This window comes from Charadrius vociferus, unplaced genomic scaffold (genome assembly GCF_000708025.1).
Source record: "Charadrius vociferus isolate BGI_N301 unplaced genomic scaffold, ASM70802v2 scaffold94, whole genome shotgun sequence".
NCBI classification, from domain to species: domain Eukaryota; kingdom Metazoa; phylum Chordata; class Aves; order Charadriiformes; family Charadriidae; genus Charadrius; species Charadrius vociferus.
This window is the reverse complement of record NW_009648031.1, coordinates 404612-423901: the sequence shown is the minus strand read 5'-3', so window position 1 is coordinate 423901 and position 19290 is coordinate 404612. Positions and strand designations below refer to the sequence as shown.

Genomic DNA, 19290 nt, shown 5'->3' with positions numbered 1-19290 from the left:
TTTGAGACACATCTTCAAAGTTTACTCTTATTTTTCCTGAGACACCACCTGCTAAATCTTTGTCAAAACCAGAAAGCTGGTTTTCACAACTGCAGATATCAATATTATAATTAAATAAACCTCGACAAAACTATAATCTGTTAAGAAGAAAAAAAAACAGAATTTCTAGGGGTTGGTTTCTTTACTTACTAAAGAACATGTTTATTCATTCAAATAAGTTTTCTTTTCTACATGAACCTGATGTTAATTCATCTAGGATGCATATGGTTGTGAAACCTGAAGAGGTAATGAATTTTGCAAAATTCAAGAAAAGTGAGAAAAGAGGGAGAATTCTGAAGAAAAGAAGTGAAACATTTTGAAAATACTTTAAGACCACAGGATTTATTGTCTTCATTTCTTCAGCATTTCTGAAGTGATTCATTTCTAAATTATCACAAGCCTTTAAAACAGCAACCTTTATAACTTACGTAACTTTTGGTAAAAAATAATTACACAAAGGTAATTCTGAACATCACAAAGGAACATGATGCAGATTTTAATAGACCATTTTCTTAAACTGTATTAGCTAAAGTTATAATGCTATTAAAATCAGGATAAGATAACTTAGCAAAAGAGCAACTTACAAATCTAATTCACAAAACCTTTCAATTAGCGGATGTAGAAGGGAGCCACATTTAGATCATAAAACTTATCATCTCCTTTTCAAGAGAAAAGTTGTGGCTTTGTTGTTGCTCTAGCTTCATACAAGAAAATCTTGTATATGTCTTCAGTACTTTCACAACTAAAACAAACCAGGAGCCAGTAACTGCCGCATAAGCGACTTGTTACAATAAAAGTATTTTCATACCTTATCATACCATTCCTTTTGCTTCTACTTTTCTGTTCACTTACTAAAGACAATTTTTTTGCTTCCCTAATCCAGGACTTCTTTTTAATACCTTTTACCTTCTCCCCTCCCCACTCTGCCATCCTGAAGCAGAAACAGCTGCAGTAAAGTGCTCATTTCTAAGGCAGTCACCTGGCCTAAGTTCAAGCATTTTAAAGAAGCAAGGCAGAAGCTAATGAATGACACTTGTTCCCACTTCAAAATAATGATAAAAGGGCCAGGGGGAAGAAAAAAAAAAAGTCTCAATAGAGTTAGAGAAAAGAGGTAAAGCTCCCTCTGATACCCACCTGGAGGAAAAAGATTGCAAGAGGTAAACAGGGAAAGCTCTTTGTGTTCTAGAGTCTGAAGTAGGGACTGACCTCTCTTCCTTAGCAAAATATTTTAGTTTCTGTATATTTCTAGGGTAATGTTGCCACTCCACAGCCAATGACTTGTCCATAGACAGATGGCGATTATACAAATAGGAATATCTACTCAAAGTGTCCTCTTTGTAAAATGTCAGAGAAAGGGCATTAAGATATATCTGGTCAACACAAAGCAGCCGTAAGCAAGGGAATGGTGTGTTAAAAGACTATGAGAGATAAAGCATCCCACTGAGAGTACTGCTTTCACGGTGTATTAAGTCTACATAGTTAGCGCTTCATGCTAGTCTCTTACTTTCTTTTAACCGCCTCAAAGAGGCGCTGAGAATATTCGTTCAGATACAAATTACACGCTACTGTCTGAACCTCTGAAAAAAACCCCACAGCTACCAATCACTGAAAATATGTAAAAGAAATGAGAATATCACCACTTTTTAAAGATTGGTTTGGTTTTGTTTTACTAAGACATGCAGTTATTTCATTATTATCAACCATCAAAGTAAAAGGAACCATATTAGATCTTTTGGGTGATTCATGTAAAGCTTGTATCCTCTCCTTAATAATAGCATTCAAACCTTCAACGTCTCGGGAGTTTAAAGAATTTCTGAGTTGGAGTCTTGTGCTTCTGAACATACATTGTTGTGGGAATTCAACAAGGCTGCCTTAACTTTTTTCCCCTCCATTTTTGAGCTTTTGGTACCTTAACCATGAGTGAAGATGATTTAGTACTATCTAGGATGTTTTTGGAGGGCAGACACTTAAAATATAACTGTGGTATAAATAGAAGAAAGACCAAGGTGTAACAACTTTCCAAGGTGTTTATTCCTTGACAATGAGGACCTCAGCTACGACAAATATAATGATACTTTCTATAATGCAGTGTTTGTCCTCAAATGTTTCCCACAATTACTTAGCCTCACATAAATTTACTCACGTAAATACTACTTAGCAATCAAATTAACTATATACTTAGAAAGACACACGAACATGATGTAAGAAAGGCTGAGGTGTCATTTTCTTTTCTTTTTAAAGACCAGATGGACACATGAATTACATTGTTAGTAGCAACACCAAAGTGTGTTAATACCAAAACCAAGAAGAGATGTAAGTCTGTCTCTCATCTCTATCTACTCAGTTGACTTCTTCCTGCTGTTCTTCTCCTTCCCCCCTCCCTACCCTCAAAAGAAGCTGCCCACAGACAAAACTAGTGCAACAAAAATATAACAGAGGCTGTAGATTTAGGCTGAACACGATAGCTGTTGAAGGATAAATCAAAGACACAAAAATGACTGTGAACACAAGATAATATATACTGTTATGCATTTTAAAGTTTATATGTATTTCCTTCAGAATTATTTGCCATTATCTGCTGTGAGCTGCAAAAAGGTAAGTTCGCAAAAAAGTTAATTTCATTTCCCTAAAATCACAGTAAAACAGTGTGACTAAAAAAATTCCTACTTACTGTACGTAGTGTTTTCTAAAAGTAGAATATTAATTAGATCTATTTCTAGTAAGTTACAACCCAAAAATTTGAGCACTCAGCCCATATTTCAGATATAGAGAATACAGTGTAATTCGGATGAATTTATATAAAAAAAGGATTGAATTATTTTTAAAAGAAAATCTAATTGTAAAAGTACTAGTGTGGTTTAGACCCATCAGGACTAACCAAAGCATGTAGTAACTGATCTTAATAGCTTCCTACTTTATGCCACAAACCATTCTTAACATTATACCATAAAAGTATTACGAAACACTGTTTTTAAGGAAATGAAATAGTACTGAGTTTAGAAAAGAAAATTTAATGTTTGCATATTGTGAGAGACTGATTCCTGTAGATATCAAAAAGAAATTACTTTAATGCTACCAGGAAATCTGTGACTTTTGGGGAGCCTAAATACTATGGAAAAAATTGGCTAGCATCATTCTTTTAGTGTTGAAGAGATTTTTGTTTGTTTTATTTGGGTTCTTTTTAGTAGCAGACAGTCTAGGAATAGCACTAAATTTGGCAAAAAATACACACACCCGGCACCAGGTCAACCATATTAGTTCATTATCATACCAGATCTTCAAACTATGGCTAGCCCTTTCTCTGACTAATTCTGCTTTTTTTCCTGAGAACATCCAGATGTGATGAAGACAGTGCACACAAATTACAGCCTGAGGGTGAACACAGAAGGCTTATGGCTTACCTCTGAAATACACCTGAAGGAAGGGCTAAACTCAAAGACTTCAGTGTCAAAAGGAAAAGTTACTTGTTGCAGTAAAGACTATTTTTGACAAATAAAACGTGAAAGTCTTTTCACTTTCAAGAATGAGGAACATGTTTTAAACCTTTAAAAATTAAATTTTCCACCACTGTATGTTATATATGTACTAGGTTATTTCCTAAGTAACAATAAAGACAAGTGCAGCTGTTCTGAAGAGCAACAAATCTTGTTTTTCTTCAAGAGCCCATTTCAATACAAAAATTGCTGGGAGAAAGAGAGGTACTAAAAGGTATTGTGGAAAGGGATAGTAAAGAAGGAGGAAAAAAGACAATGGAAAAGGTGAATTAATGAAATATGGAGAAATAAATTCAGAGGAAGACAGGAAAAAGAAAAGAACATCTGAACCAAATTTTATGGAGAACAAGGAAATGGAAAAGAAAGAAATAGAACAGAAGAACTGGGGAGGCGGGGGGGGGAATCAAACAGGGAAACCAGAGGAGCTAATTTCAGAAGTGTTTGTCTTCAGAGGGCTTGTCATTCTATGTAGGTAAACCACAAAATATTCATAAAGCTTAGGATGTGTGAGACACCAAGTTTCTTTGAGATTTCATGTAAACCAGCGTTGATCAACTTTAATCAAGTGTATATTCAAACTGTCTACTTTAGGCACGAAGCCGAGACACTCTGACACCTAACAAGTAGTTGCCTGCATTTTAGAGTGACCAAATTAGGCCTCAATGTTTCTATAGAAGGCTTTTTATTCTTATAGGATCGAATTAGGTGCTCCTGAACACTCAGAGTGTCTTAGTTTACCTATTTTATTGATGGCATCATCAATCTTGAAGGGCAATTCGGTGCTCCCGGATATTGAGCATGAAGTGCAACATCATAGAAAATCAATATAAAGGACACACTAAGCACAGAGGTTCATCTTAAAAATGACTGACTCAGGGCTTCAGAGAACATTAGGCCTTCCTCTGAGACTTTTGCAGAATAACTTAGTGATTAAAGTCCAGAAGAAGGCAACTGGTGAGTCTTGGAGTCTTGCAAATTTGCCTCAGGGAATCTGAATGCACACTCGCCATTTCCCAGACGAGTGCATTAACTACTGGGCAAGATACAAGACTTCCACGGAGTAATTCTTTTTCACTTCTATTGAAGATAGATTCACTGTGCAGAAAACTATGCAAGATTTATAGCATCAGACACAAGAAGAGTAAAAGTAAGATTAAGTTTTGTAGCCCTCTTTTAGAAAACCTGAAAAAAGTGCATAAATTGTAGTGAGCAGGAAACAAATGTTCACAACTGGTGAACTTTTCACTGAACTGAACACAGCAGTGCATCAAGCATGATGTACAGACACTTAGAGATTTGTCTAGACCATCCCAATGTGGCTTAGGCAGGCAACTACCTTTCCCAGACAGGGATTGCTCTTGAATAAGAGTGTCTGTTCCGACTTCTGAAGCTCTTCTTACAGAAAGACACAAAAAGGAATTTCTGATTACTGATTTCAGACACCAGATTGTATTAAATGGTCATGTAGAGCATGCAATCGGAATATCTCAGTATCAGATACCCTAATCAGGAAACAGGCAGTCTGATATTGTGTCTGGGTGAAAAGACGTGCCACCATTTTGGCCTTCTCCTGTACTGATTTGCTGAAAATGAAATCAAGGTAGTCACAATGCCATAGAGTGCTACCGCTTTTAGCCTTTGATTATACAGTACTAATTAGTTATCCAATATAATTTCAGCATAACTGGGTTTTGCCATTTTTGAAATAAAGTATTTTCCCTTTGAGGTGGATCTATTTTTTCTTCCCCACCTGTATTCAATACAATAGAGGCAGGACTGTACCACCAAAAGTAGCAGGAATCACTCAGTCCTTTTTTGTATCACAGAATTCCTGTGTGACTTAAGCAACCTGGTGTTTGAATTAAAACCAGCATTTTCACACTTAATTACGCTGTGTACAGACAATGTTTTAAGAAGACAAAAAGGTATTAATGCCCACAGAAATTATGCATAAGCTCCCACACTGTAACAGAGCTTCCATGAAGGTAAGTGATGCAGACAGAAAAGTATCCCACACAAGGCTTTTTTTTTTTTTTTTTTTTTTTTTTTTTTTTTTTTTAAATCATCTACAAGTAGGGAATTACATATTTAGAAAGAGAGAGATTCATTGATTTCTACAGGATAATTACATTCTTATATTCAGGTCCATCAGTATGAAACCACTTATGAAATGAGAGACAGAACAAATTAAAATGAAAAATGATCATCAGTGGAGACAACAAAAAAAGTAAGTTTAAGGAGTGTTTGGAAAAAAACCACTAAACCACATTTTAATGCATGACCGATGAATAAAGTAGTTATCAAAAGCTGGTAACATAGTCACTACATTTTAGCTCTTCTCTTATTTAGCTCCCCAAACACAGTTCTCCTAATACCTGCATAAACACTTGCACCAACACCAAGAAGGTGTAAGTGCATCAGCTGCAGAGTAACAGCAGGATTGTGCGTAAGCCAGCTGTTAAGATTATAAATACTGAAGGCAGGTGAAAGATATACACAAAGACATTTTAAGTATAATAAATTCTTCCTTAAGATAATGCCTCATTCCTAACATTACAAGCAAAGACCACTTGTAATTGAAAGTTCCTGGACCTTAGGTCAGTCAGATCTATTCAAGGATCCCAGGTATATGCAGGGTGAAAAAATGGACTCACAGCAAGAGATGCCTACCATGCCTGGGACAGTGGTGTAAGGTATAGCCGCTGTAAATGGCTGTCAGTGTTAGTCTTCAGACTACAACAGCAGTAGACTTCATCAGACAGTTTCAGGAGCCAGTGAAAATTTCAGAAATATCTGCAGCTCTTCACTGCCTAAGTTGGAAGGCATATATTGTCCCAGATTATGCTTTTAGAAGTATTTTGCCTTATTTTATTTTAAGCCTTTAATACAACTAAAAAAAAATATGGCCTGACTTGTACTAATACCTGGTAAATCCCTGTTGTTTCATACTAAACAGAAAATAGCCATTTAGCTGTTCAAAAACTCAACTCTCACTGATAATTTGGAGCAGACCACCACCTTGCAGGACAGCCCCCTTTAGCAGAGAGGTATAGAAGTGGGAGACGAGAGGTCAAGAGACTTACCACATTGAAAAAATAACTGCTTTAAAACCAGCAGTGACAAGAACTACAACTTTAAGACAGATTGGCTTGCATGTCTTCCTTAAGCCAAATACACAGAATCAACTCTGAATCTCTAACACAGAGTTTTATACACCATAGACTAGCACAAGAAAACTTCTGAGAGAGGGTGAAAGTCAATTCAGCAGGGGAATCAACATGAAAGGTTTTGAAAACAAAGGCTACCTTCTCCAGCTGTGTCCTTTTGAGGCAAATCCATACTTTCAGTCCAGCAACTGTCAGAGACATTCAACAAACACTACACATTCCCCCTCTAAATCCCCAAAGGAAAATCTCCTTCTCCCTCTAGGACAACCTCGAAGGTTTAGTTTTGGATCTTCTCCTTGCTCTTCTCAAAAGTTTCCAAGCCTATACTCCTTGAGACTATCTACTTGATATATAGAATGAAATTGCACAAAAGGATCTGAACTGAGCATAATTGGTTGTGCTGTGAAAAGCGCAGACCCTCTTCCTCCACAAGAGGATTTAGCCCAACACCGAACACAGCACCCAGGTCAAAGTGAACAGGCAGCCATTTAAAATAACGCTGAAAAACTCACGCAGCAAGCAGCTAAAACCCCCAGATAAGAGATACACTATCCTCAAGCCCTGTTACAGCTGTCTGTTACAAGCTTACTGAAATAATGAAAAGTTAGTTTTCCTACCTGTGACTGTGAAGGAGTGCGTTGAAAGCCAATCCATCAGACCAGCTACTGGTGAAATTGATAACATTGACCTGTGGGTAATTACGAGTCGATTGGCGGACCCAGCTCAGCAGAATCTTTTCACTGTTTGTCTGCTGCAGTCCAGCCATGATGTTTTTCATTACATCTTTGACCTGCAATAAAAGAATATCACCAATGATTGAACTTACTCATTAAAAGCTGACTTTTTTTTTTTTTTTTTTAACCAAAAAAACCCCTCAGATGCCTAGATTTAAGCCTTAAAGAAAAAACTAAGTAATTACAGAACATACTTGGTGTCACAGTATAATGACAGTAGTCAACTCCGAATGCTTACAGACAACTGATATTCACTTGTGGGTCACCATTGATGATGCATTCAGTACATTCATCTCTGTGCCATGCGACGCTTTCCATGCATGAACAGAGATGGCACACTTGTTTGCATCACTTATGGGAACAGAATTTGTTCAAAGAATTTCTCCTTGTAGTTTTCTTTTCTTTGGAAATATATCCTTAGTTAATATGAGACCTTATAGTAAAACTTGATAAAATGACTAAAAGTAGTCTTCTCTCATTAAGAGAGTTGAAATAAGCACCGAGGCAAAACAAATCTGCTCAGTGCACAGTAGGTAATGTTTTTGACATGAACGTGCTAACTATATTTGCATACATGCTCTTGGATGAAAAGTGAATTTCATTGCATACATTAAGAGAGTATTGTATTATAATTTCATTTTTAAAATTTTTTAATGATTAGTTAATATTCCTCTTTCATTAGAGAAAGCAAACCATCCTACAGTTATTATTTTACAAAAAGCCATTAATTCTGAGAGCTTCTAAAAATAATAACCTGAAGTTTGACATAATGGAGTCGATTATATATTTCACCCCAACTTCTTTACTAGTGAAAGAGCACCAAAAACTTCTATTAAGAAATCCTTAATTGGTTATCTTGTAAAGTAATCCCTTTTAAATCATTGTTTTCTCTGTGTATCTTGTAAAGATTTACAGCTCTTTTAAAATACTCCCTAAGATATAATTTAACTCTAAATTTGCTTATTGTTGCTTATTCGCTTACAAAGTATATAATTTCATTATAATTCTCCACTTGTATTGCTCTGAAGCCAGTAGCAGTTAAAAAACAACATTCAGTGCAGAAGCTACTTTATGATAAAGGATAGACCACTTTGAAATTGTAAAACCATAAGTTACCATGCAGAAGCTGTAATCTCAGAGAATAATCAACAAAAAAAAATATTTACTGTGATACTGTAGAAAAAAACAGACAGCATTTTATTGTATATATACTACCCAAAGAGTATCAGTGCCTTCAATTTTCCTTTTGAGACTTAGGTATAAAGTTAACTTTAAATGTTATTAGTTTCTGAGTTGGGAGGAGAAACAGATCATATCTAAATTTCATGGGACACATTCCAGACTTTAGTCTGAGATTGTTATTTGGACCAATGAAAATTAATATAAAATTCAGTCAAATAAGAATAGCAGCATTTTATAGCTGTTTTCATTTCTAAACAAGGATGCAGAAAGTAAAGAGTTTAAGAAAATTAGGAAATAAACTCTTTAGTTTTGCTTCATACATCTGTGTTGGTATTTTGAGTTTCTCATTAATATTTTCAGTGCCTTCATTATTGAGAGCTGTCAAAGTAATTTCCATAATTCAGCAGATTTGCCATAATTTCAGGAGATTTGCCACCTGGATTTCCAGGCAGAAAGCCTTCACTCCTATCAAAATATAAAAAATTGTTTTTCATAAATCCACGTGTTAAAAAGAAGAAAAGCTTTGAGATTAGCATCTCTTGCACCAATCTTAAACAATATGAAATACTAGAAAATCTTAAAATTATGGTAATGGAGAATTGTTCAAGCCAGGGTTTCCTTGTTCATTTTGGATTTTTATCGTGTGCTGGTATTTGCAAATGCAGATTTATCTGTATATTGTATGCAAACCGTAACATTTGAAAAATACAACACACACTCTTATAAAAGGATAGGTGAAGGAATGCAGAAACAGAAGACTTAGAAATATATAAGTTCATAACATATAGAAAAGATCAAGTGTTTGAATTGACCTTAACGTAAGAGAAAGGAGCAATATGTATAAACAGAGGAAACTAGGCAAAAACAATAAAAGAATGGGCCATCAGGAAGGCAATTATTCAGAAGAATCCAGGAAATAGTTTTCCTTTTGATTTAAAGAGATGAGGCCAAAAAGCTTAGCATTTATTGCTACGTTTGAGTAAATGAACACAAAATAGCTTCAAACTCATCTTTTTAATAAGCTGACAATGGATAAAGATTTTCTCTCGTTTGCCTGCATTTCTCCACAGCAGTGAAGACTGCTAAATTTATGACTTTTTGTTATCTCCTAGGTAATGGCAGGCATTTAAAATAACAAAATAAAAGGCTCTGATCTCATCCTGAAGGCTGAGGTCACTTCCTATTCAGTAAGAAATGCTAGAAAACTCCACTTTTACAACTTGACCTCCCGAGCGCCCGAGGGGACCTGCCATCCCTCCCACCCCACCCAGCAGCTCGGCAGCACCACGCAGTACCGTGCCATGCTGTGCCATGCCGTGCCATGCCACGCTACATCGCGTCGCTGCGGGCGCAGCACCAACGCTGCCCACAGGACGGCTGGGCCCTGAAGCAAGATCAGTGTCTGAGCAGAAAGGTGCTGGCTGACATCGAGGTTAGAAGGAAGTTTTTGAAGCCTTCTTAGTTAAAATGTACTCTTCAGAAAGAGTAGTACACAGAGATGCGTTCACGTCATTCTGAAGAGCTTTTGGACAGTAAGCTCTCTCAGCATCAAGGCTCAAAAACTACAGCCATTTCAAAGTGTCTGGTAAGCTCTGCCTCTTGCTGTCAGATGATGAGTTGACCTCTGACACTCATTTCTTTGTTACTTCTGCTTCCCAGTGCAGTATATCCTGGCAGGAAACAAAGCTTTAAGGTGCAGGAAACTCCAACTTCCAGAGAACAGAAATACCTGTTCTTCCTGGGGGATGGACCTATACTATGGCAATAAGAAAAGATTCAATTTTGAATAGAAGGGGGGAAAGGGCAACACAGGCACCACCACAGATAACTTCTGAAATGTTAAACTGCCAAACGGAAAGCTGTGAGCAGAATTGGATCACTGCTGTTCTTGTCACCACACTGAGAAGCGGCCAAAAGCAGCGCGCCCAGGCCTGGCCCACGGTGGCAGCGGACCTCTGATCTCCCTGCTGTAGGACCACATCCTGGGGTCTGTGCATGCATAGCTATGTGCACGTAAAGTGACTAGGAACACCGTCTCAGGCTTGCACTACATCTGTTTCACCTAAACCCAACACTCAGGCACATAATACTTTATCAGACCAGCACTTGGCTTCAGGATGCCAGCCCTGAGGAGAGAGGGAGGGAAGAAAGAGGGAATTAAAAAAGGTATTCTCAAAGCAAGGTGTTTTCATTTTTCTCGATCAAATAGGGATCTTAAAGCTCTCTCACAGAATGACTTAGTATTTTTTACTAGCTATATTTTAGGTATTCTGACTGCATAGCTTACTTTTTTATAGCTAGAATCCACTAAACTCTTTCAAAGCACATTTTAAAGAACTCCTTTAAGAACATTTTCATAGATGTTCAACACACCTGTCAAAGTAAAGGATGTTCTTTGCTCATTGATTCAAGGTGAATTGACAAAACAGTTAGTATTTAATTTCCACCATTACAATTCAAAATAAAATAAAATGGTAATTCCAATTAAAATAGTTCTGCAACAAGAACACAAGAGACCTGATGCTTTTAAGAGGCCTCCAAATGAGACTGACTGTTGAAATGCGCGTTGCTCTAAAATACTTGCCTTACATATGCACCTATTATTTTGCATTTTTTCTGAAGAAAGTCAGGATTTTGGCTGTGCCTTTTGAGAAATTTTTGTTAGGGTTTTTCTTCTTGCTATACGTGAAAATAGTTTTGCTCTTAAAAAAAACTAGCAAAAGAACTTACACACTGCAACATAGAATGTTTTTCCACTTAAAGAGTCTTTGTCAAACCGTAACAGTTCAGAAATTCATTGTTTAATTTTGTTTTTACTTAAATGTTAATGCAGCAGTAAGGCTGGGATCACAGAACTGTGAGAAAGAGGGCAGCAGCTTCAAGGAAATCAAAACTCTGATAGATTCAGTACGGTAAAGAGCTTTGGCAGCAGGTGCTCAACTCAGAACAATGGTTCAATTTCAGTGAAACTTTTAATAATAATCTGAAAAACAGGCTAGATAAGAAAGGACACAGTCACCACAGGGGATATGGAAAGCCACAAGATTTCTACTGAACAGAAATGAGAGTGGCAAGAACGAGTCAAATCTTGTCTGCTGCAATGCCTCTACCACTGATTCTCCTCAATGGGGCTGCTGATATCCACTCCGACTGGTACTGCCTCATTATTCCTTTCATGCACGTTTCTTCTACCATCTCTTTTTTTTTTTTACACAAAAAGACTGAAATTTTTGTAAGAGACAGTCTTGCACATATAAGTACAGTTCTGTCCTAATGTGGTCCTGGCTGCAGAATATTTGGCTGCCTTGAGTCCATATTTTAATCTTTAACAATTGCTTGTCATACTCCCAGCTGCTTAGTGCCAAGAAGAATCTGTGATAGGCAAAACGGTACCCCCAGGAAGAAGCACCCTTTCTTAAGAAACTTACAGCCTTGTTTCACCAGAAGTGCTGCCAATATATAAGATAGTACCAACCTATAAACAGGGCAGCACAATCATGAATGTATTCTAGATCATGTAAATCACTTGAAAACTTGAAAGAAAATCTGGAAAAGAACAAAGATTTTCTCCACAGAGCTGTAAATAAGCAAATCCACTTTAAACTGTTCCATTCCTTTAAGGGAAATAGGCAGCACACCAACAGCTCCTGACTTCTTTTTAAAAAGAGAAAAGCCCATGTACAAATCTGGCTTCATATTTTTTAACTATTCATCATTATGCAACAGCAACAGGGTTATTATATAATAATGGTTTCTTCTTGCCAACCAGGATTTTGCTACTCTTTAGAAAAGAAACAGAAGTTGAATTCTAGCCAAATTAGAAGTTTATTTTCAAAATTTTTAATAAAAAGAGAAGCCCAGAACATGCAGGTCACTTCCTTTCAGTAGATCGTGAATAGAATGAACTGAAACACAGGACTCAAAGTATAGACTAAATATGGACTAAATCATTATGACTATGACAAGAAAGTGTCACACCTTTAACCACTGCTTTCTAAATAAGATCCCTGGACTTTTCAAATGTGGGTAGTTCCCCTGAAGTCATGGGTACCATCACAACTGCTGTCACAGTTATTACTAGGCTCAAGATGAAGCATAAAACGAATCACCTATGTACTGCAAGCAATCGGTGCTCTAATACCACATGCCTGTTGTCAAAAACCTCACCAGACTATGCCAGAGAACATGTGTGTCTTCTGTGTGTGTGCAAGTATGCCTTAAGAGGAATGGTGGGAAAAGGTGAAAGAAAAATTAGGAAGTACACAGCTAATACTAAAGCACATCTTTAACACTTTGATTCAGGATAAAATATGAAGAAATCAAAATATGAATTTGAACATGAACAGTCATCTCAGGTCCATAATTCACTAAATTAAAACACAGTGATTCCAGGATTATTGGTAGAAGTTGCACAGCTAGGTTTCCATCTGCTCTTAATAAGTAATTTAGAACAATATTAAACAATCCAACTAGGAATACTGGAATGGGATACAGAGGAAGAAGTGATTTAACTCTTTGCAGCTTTTCTCTGTTGCTTTCCCTAAAACATGTCCTGTAAAACTAGAAGAAAAATGTTCCCGACTTCAATGAATGATGCACACATGATTTTTGATAGGAGTGTTTAGTTTATAATATAAAGTCCTTTAGGCTTTGTTTCCCACCATCTTTGCTTCTAATGCAATGAAAAACTTGTAGATTATGGCTTGGGGAACAGAGCCAACACAAATGGACAGACTCTTAGCCTAGATTCATATAAACACACAGACTCGGAGCATCTAGATGTTACTTTTTTTTTAATTTTTATTTTACTGCAGTCTCAGAATTTGTTTCCTTAAGTGTCCTCATCTATCTTGTTGGTTTTTACAAGAGCTGTATCATAATCCCCCTTTTTCTCTGAAGAGAAAGGAAGCTAAATGAACCACATCTGCTTCAATAAATTGTCAGAGTAGCACCTTTTTAGTGTTCTAAAAATAATTCTTGGCAGGATGGGCCAGCAGCGAATAGCAACAAATGTGATTATTTCATTAAAATATAAAAGTCACTCTTTCTAAGGTACTAAAAAGAAAAGTGACTGTGAAAACTATATATCCACATTGGCTATGCTATCCATTTTTCTTACAATAGCTGTATTATGTATTCTCTTGCAACATCTGACTGTGAAATTAGAGTCAAAAGAGCTGCTGCTAATGTTCTAAAACCTATTTTATCTTCTTGAGTTTCTTAATATCCTGGATAAATATGCAAACAGACTGCCATAAAACTTGCTGATTTAGGACATTGTTTGCAATGTCGATGTACACGTTTTAGGTTGTAGCTGAATGACGATGGAAAAAAAGGTCAATGGAATAAAGGTACTTCATGGAAAGTAAGCAGCAATGCCCCTCACCTGCCAGTGGAGGATTATATTCCAGATCAAACCAAGGGTCAGCTTATGATTTCCATCCACAATGTCTGAGCTCCCAATATTTACCAAATCGACCTATTAAAGAAATAAAAAGATATTTTTATAAGATTAATAGCAAGCATAAGATGTTGGTGTTACTTTGATACATTTGGTATTAAACTTTCTTTGCGGTGAGGCAAACGGAGAGATGGGCGAGGGTAAATATCTTATTTGGTTTCTGTTGTTTAGAAAACATCCAACTCATGTTTTATAAATGGCACAATTAATGTGCTGACAAAAAGCAAGCAGTGATCTAGCTCCAATTATTCCAGTTATAGCATGTTGTGAAAACATCCAATTAAAAGTAACAGTTAGTAATAACTCAAAAATCTTTTATATTAAGCCTCTACAATTACCAATCATAAAACTGATGGGCAACACAGAAAAAACTCCTGTATTATGCTCCATACTACCTTATATAATGTACTTTGCTGAAAGCTACACACACATCTAGACACTGTAAGAACCTACAAACCCAAGACATTATTCTACATATTTAGATTCAAGCCGAACTTGCTTTGCTTTAAATTCTACACTGTATAAGGTAAGGCAGGATGTGTTCTAGAATTTAGAGAAACCAATGATTGTGATCCAGAGCAATTCTTTTCCACATTAGTTGGTCCAGTAATGTTGTTTCCAATAACTATTATGCATTTGCAACTTCATAATGCATCAGCATTTATCACCCTGGAATATTCTTTCCTCCACATATGAAATGATCCTTCACCCTCCCCCACTTTTTATGCTATTTAAATAAGAAAGCCAAATTTGGAGACGTGAGGGCAAGCCAACACAAGCTAAGACCTGCACTTCTGGATGGAAACTATGACTCTAAAATTTGCATCCTCACTGTTTCATAGATGCAGTTTTTCATGGTCAGAACCGTTACTTATATGGTAAAGTACCCCATTCCTTCACAAACTGCGGTCTGCATATCTCTACTGCACTTCTGAAGCTATTTGAAGTTATCCTCCATCTATTTTTGGAAATGGAAGCCTGAATACACAGAACCTACACCTGTTTTATTGGAACAGAGGAACACTTCCCAGTTTGCCTCAGCATTGCCTGAGTCTATACCGGGGCAACCCCTTGCCCCAACAGTATCAGCTTTCCATAGGAAAAAAAAAAAAAAAAAAAAACCTGTAAAATGGATTGATTGGAAGCAGCAGCATTTTTCAATCTGTTACCACCCAGATGACTGCAGAACCTCACAGCAAGGATGGCACACACCAGTAGAATAATCTAGATTGGTCACAGGCTTTAAATAGCTTCAGAACCATTGATTTTGCATTCCTGAAGTCTGATAGAAATCACTACTGAGATGATTTTGAAGGCTGAGGAAACTACTTCAGAGGCAGATCTTTTGGTTTTATACTAAATTGATATAGTATATATACACACTATACTAATTTTCATATTGTTTATAGCTTACAAAGTTTTCAATACATGAATATGATAGCCACTGAATGACCACTTCACTTTCTAAAAGAACATTTTTGCTTCTATATTCTTCAATTGGAATACTCTCTGTTTTCTTTCCATATTTGAAAAGGACTATTGTTGTGTTCTGGAAACTGAATGAACAACACATTAATGATTTAGCTGATCTGTACTGAATAAATACTTTTGAAAGCATTTATTATGAAAATTTGTAACCATATCCCAGGTGTGCAGTGAAAACTTCCTTGTTTTCTGTGAAATAATGTATTGCCGATTTTTTTTTTTAACGATGTCAAACATTAAGGCTTCTGAAGAACTAGAACCTTTGCCTTCTATGTATTTACCAGAAATACCATTTAAAAAAAAAAAAAAATCAAGCTGGAGGCCTTTATGCCAGTCTTAAAAAGTCACTTTCATTTATGCACAAATCTTCAGATGGATAAGCATTACCTTAGATTTATAAAATCAATAACTTTATTCAGCAGTTGAACTCAAGCATATTTAGTGACCTACTGCAGCTATCAAGAAATCCAATATAATATGCAGCACAGAATACATTATCTCTGTTCCATCACATCTTACTGTTAAGTTTAAGTGAATATTTTGGTTTATTTGAATTTATTCTTGAGGAGGAGATATGATATAATTAGTAGGCCACTGAAAATGTCTGCTAAAGTTATGGGTCCATTAGAATGCTTGCATAAGGAAGATATGAGAATATTTACTGAAAAATGATGCACAGGATCATTGAAAAGTCAATCTTGACAAAGTTGAACGGGAAGTGGTTTTGATATGATTCATTTCCTTAATGTTATGAACCATAAAGAACAGAGATCAATGAAAATTTACCAAAGAGACTCCTTGTAGAAAAGCCTGTTTTTCAGACTTCATAATCATCAGAGCTTGTGAGCAGGTATTTTGATAGGTAGCACCTTCTAACCAGGTATGGATGACTTCTTGTAGTTAACCTTTTAAAATGTATTTTAAACACCATGCATTACCATAAAATTGTGCATGTTGATCAGCCTTCAGATAGCATTCTTTATAGATATATTATTCAAACATTTCCTGGCAGTGGATTTTGAAGTCTTTGAAATGTATTCCATCCTGGTGCTGAATGACAAAGTGTCCAAGTCACATTAATAACACTGCCTTGACTGCAGTAATTGTATACTATAGGCCAGAGTTTGATCCAACACATACAAAGCATTAAGTCTGCTATCTATAGGATGTTCTGACCCTGTCTGGCTGATTACTTACATTATTTCTCTGCAAAACCTGCAGTGCTTTGTTGACATTGTTCAGAGCATGAACTCTTGTGGAGCCCTTTTCTTTTGCCTACAAAGAAAATAAAGCAAATTTGACTGCCCAAAATCAGAAACTAGAATACACTATATGTAACCCAAATCTTATATTACACTTATAGTTTTCTAGTTCATAAGTTTATAACAACAGTGAGAATATTAGCATTACGCATACACAGCTTCCCGATATGAAATAAAGGCAACTGTGAAACAAACTGGATCCACAGTTGGAAGGTAGTTTGGTATCTTGACATTTCTCAGTGAATGAACCACTGAAATGTATATAAAATCAGATAATTCCACATTTTGTTTATTATGATTAGTCATCTTCTCCATGGCACAATTCAGGAACATTACTGTGACAACCAAAAAGATAAGCATTAGGTTGTTCAATATTTATTTACAATAACACTCTCTCAGGATTTTGATTCTCAAACTCCCAGTCTGCTTCATTGCTTTTTTATGAGAAAGTTCCAAAGAAAGATCCCAAGCTCACTAAGTCCAAGCAGGAAAACAAGAGAGGATATTCAAAAAGATGTATGACATGTCACTTTAGAATTTCCAGGTTAATAAGAGCATGCTGTTTTCTCTTTTCAGACATCTACAACTTCAATACCTGGACTGTAAGTATGAAATTTATTAGCAAAATATTCTAATTCTACACTTTAAATTATATTCCTTGTGTTTGGCACAAACATCTAGTGATAAATACTTTTGGAATTCCAGCTAAAATGTAAATATCTAAATGAGCCCTGCCTCAGTCTTGTTTCTCTTTGCCACACTTCCTTCATAAGTGCATACAACAAAGTAGAACATTTTCATTTTGAATATAAGCCTAGCTCTCAGCTGCAATGTTTCCTCAATTGCAAATGAAAGTAAAAAATATTCAGTTCCCTAAAACATAGTTTCCACAGGCCCTCATCAATGGCATAAATTAATGAACAACACCTACTACAACAATCACAACATCAAGATTTCAATATACAATAAACTTGTTAATATATACATACAAGTTTTTGGCCTGTAAGGCATTCCAGGAGCTCCAGAAGTCTTCTTCCATCTCGAAAATCATTAAAAATATCGTCAATGTAGCGTCTTCCAAACTGAAATGAAACGATGACTTTATTTAGTTCGAACACTAAAAAAAAAGGAATCATCAAATTGCTAAAATAAGACCAGAAAGCTGTAAAAGCCACTGTCTTGCAAAGAGGTGTATTCCACCTGTGTAAATACACTGTGCTATTTAATGAAATATTAGGCATGAAAGGTGTGATGCAAAGTAAAGGAGGAAAATATCTTACGACTACACTAATAGGGTTCTTACACATACATCTGTTTTTAACAAGGTTCTACTGCATAAGAGAGATTGGTGCCCACCTTATTTCAAGTACTTTTCTTATGGTAAGGAATGTACATCCTTTATTGCCTCTTAAAATTATACTATTGATATCATTTGTGAGAAACCGCTACAAATCCAATAATTTATAATTTGTACACATGCCATTAATTCAAACAATTAAGCCAGAACTAAATACTAATGAAGCTAGAACACAAACTGACCTTGGCAATTAAGGTCCAATTCATGAGAAACAAAGGAAAAATTATTTGCCAAATGAAAAACAAACAAAAAAAATCAAACCACCCAGAAATAGAAATCAAGTTTAAGTGCCTAGTAGGCACTCTTTACTGTGGGAGAAACAAACTTGGAATTACACAGAGATATGTTTCAGGTTTATTCTAGTGAGGAGCTAAGAAGTATATCTATGTTAATAGGACATACTTGGAATTGTACTGAATCAGGGCCTCATTACCGTAAGTGGCTAAAACACAATTCACATTTTGTACATAGCATCAGTGAAAGACAAAAGGAAATACTTGGGATTTTCCCCCATGTCACAGCAGTAAAAGACCATTTTCTCTGTCTAAAATTCAAGCCAATTTTCTGATCTGGTGCTTTGACTAATGCATTAAATTTTAACAATATAGAAATATAATTTTTATAGTGTAGTCACTGTGCAACTTTTATGTGCACCAGCTATTGAGAACCACAATAAAAAACAGTGATTATTTTGTGAAGTGTCAAGTAGTTTCACATGTCCACATTATTTCTAATTTGTGAAGTTTCATAGATGCTTTGATTGATTTGAGAGGAAGCATCTGTATTTTAATTTGCTAGAATTGACACCATGCTGACCTATATTGCACACCTTCCATTTTTAACACAGAGCAATGTAGAATTGCGAATCCATATTACACAGAAAACATTTGCCTTCCTGTCAGCAGTGTTGTTCTGGTACTCACTGTAACACTCATTAAAGCTAGCTGGGAATTTTATGAAAAACGTGTTTTGTCAGAAAGTATCAATTCCTTCTGAAGATTTCTTAAACAGAGGACAGAATTAAGGACAGTTTCCAGTGCTAAACTAATTTTTTCCTCGATCAATATATATTTAAGTGTACAGCACAAACTTCAGTGTTATTGGCTAAA

General features: G+C 36.0%; 1 protein-coding gene across 1 annotated transcript in view; it reads right to left on the bottom strand.

Annotated features, from left to right (window-relative positions):
• The window catches only part of DMD (dystrophin), a 927929-nt gene extending 910029 nt beyond the window's left edge, over nucleotides 1-17900 (bottom strand). The window contains exons 1-4 of the mRNA XM_009883534.1: nucleotides 17814-17900; nucleotides 16760-16837; nucleotides 14003-14095; nucleotides 7318-7490 (exon numbers count right to left, since the gene is read on the bottom strand). Of these exons, the coding sequence (XP_009881836.1) occupies nucleotides 7318-7478 (161 nt within the window). The 5' untranslated portion in view covers nucleotides 7479-7490; nucleotides 14003-14095; nucleotides 16760-16837; nucleotides 17814-17900. The remainder of the gene's footprint in view (nucleotides 1-7317; nucleotides 7491-14002; nucleotides 14096-16759; nucleotides 16838-17813) is intronic.
• Nucleotides 17901-19290: the final 1390 nt, after the last annotated feature.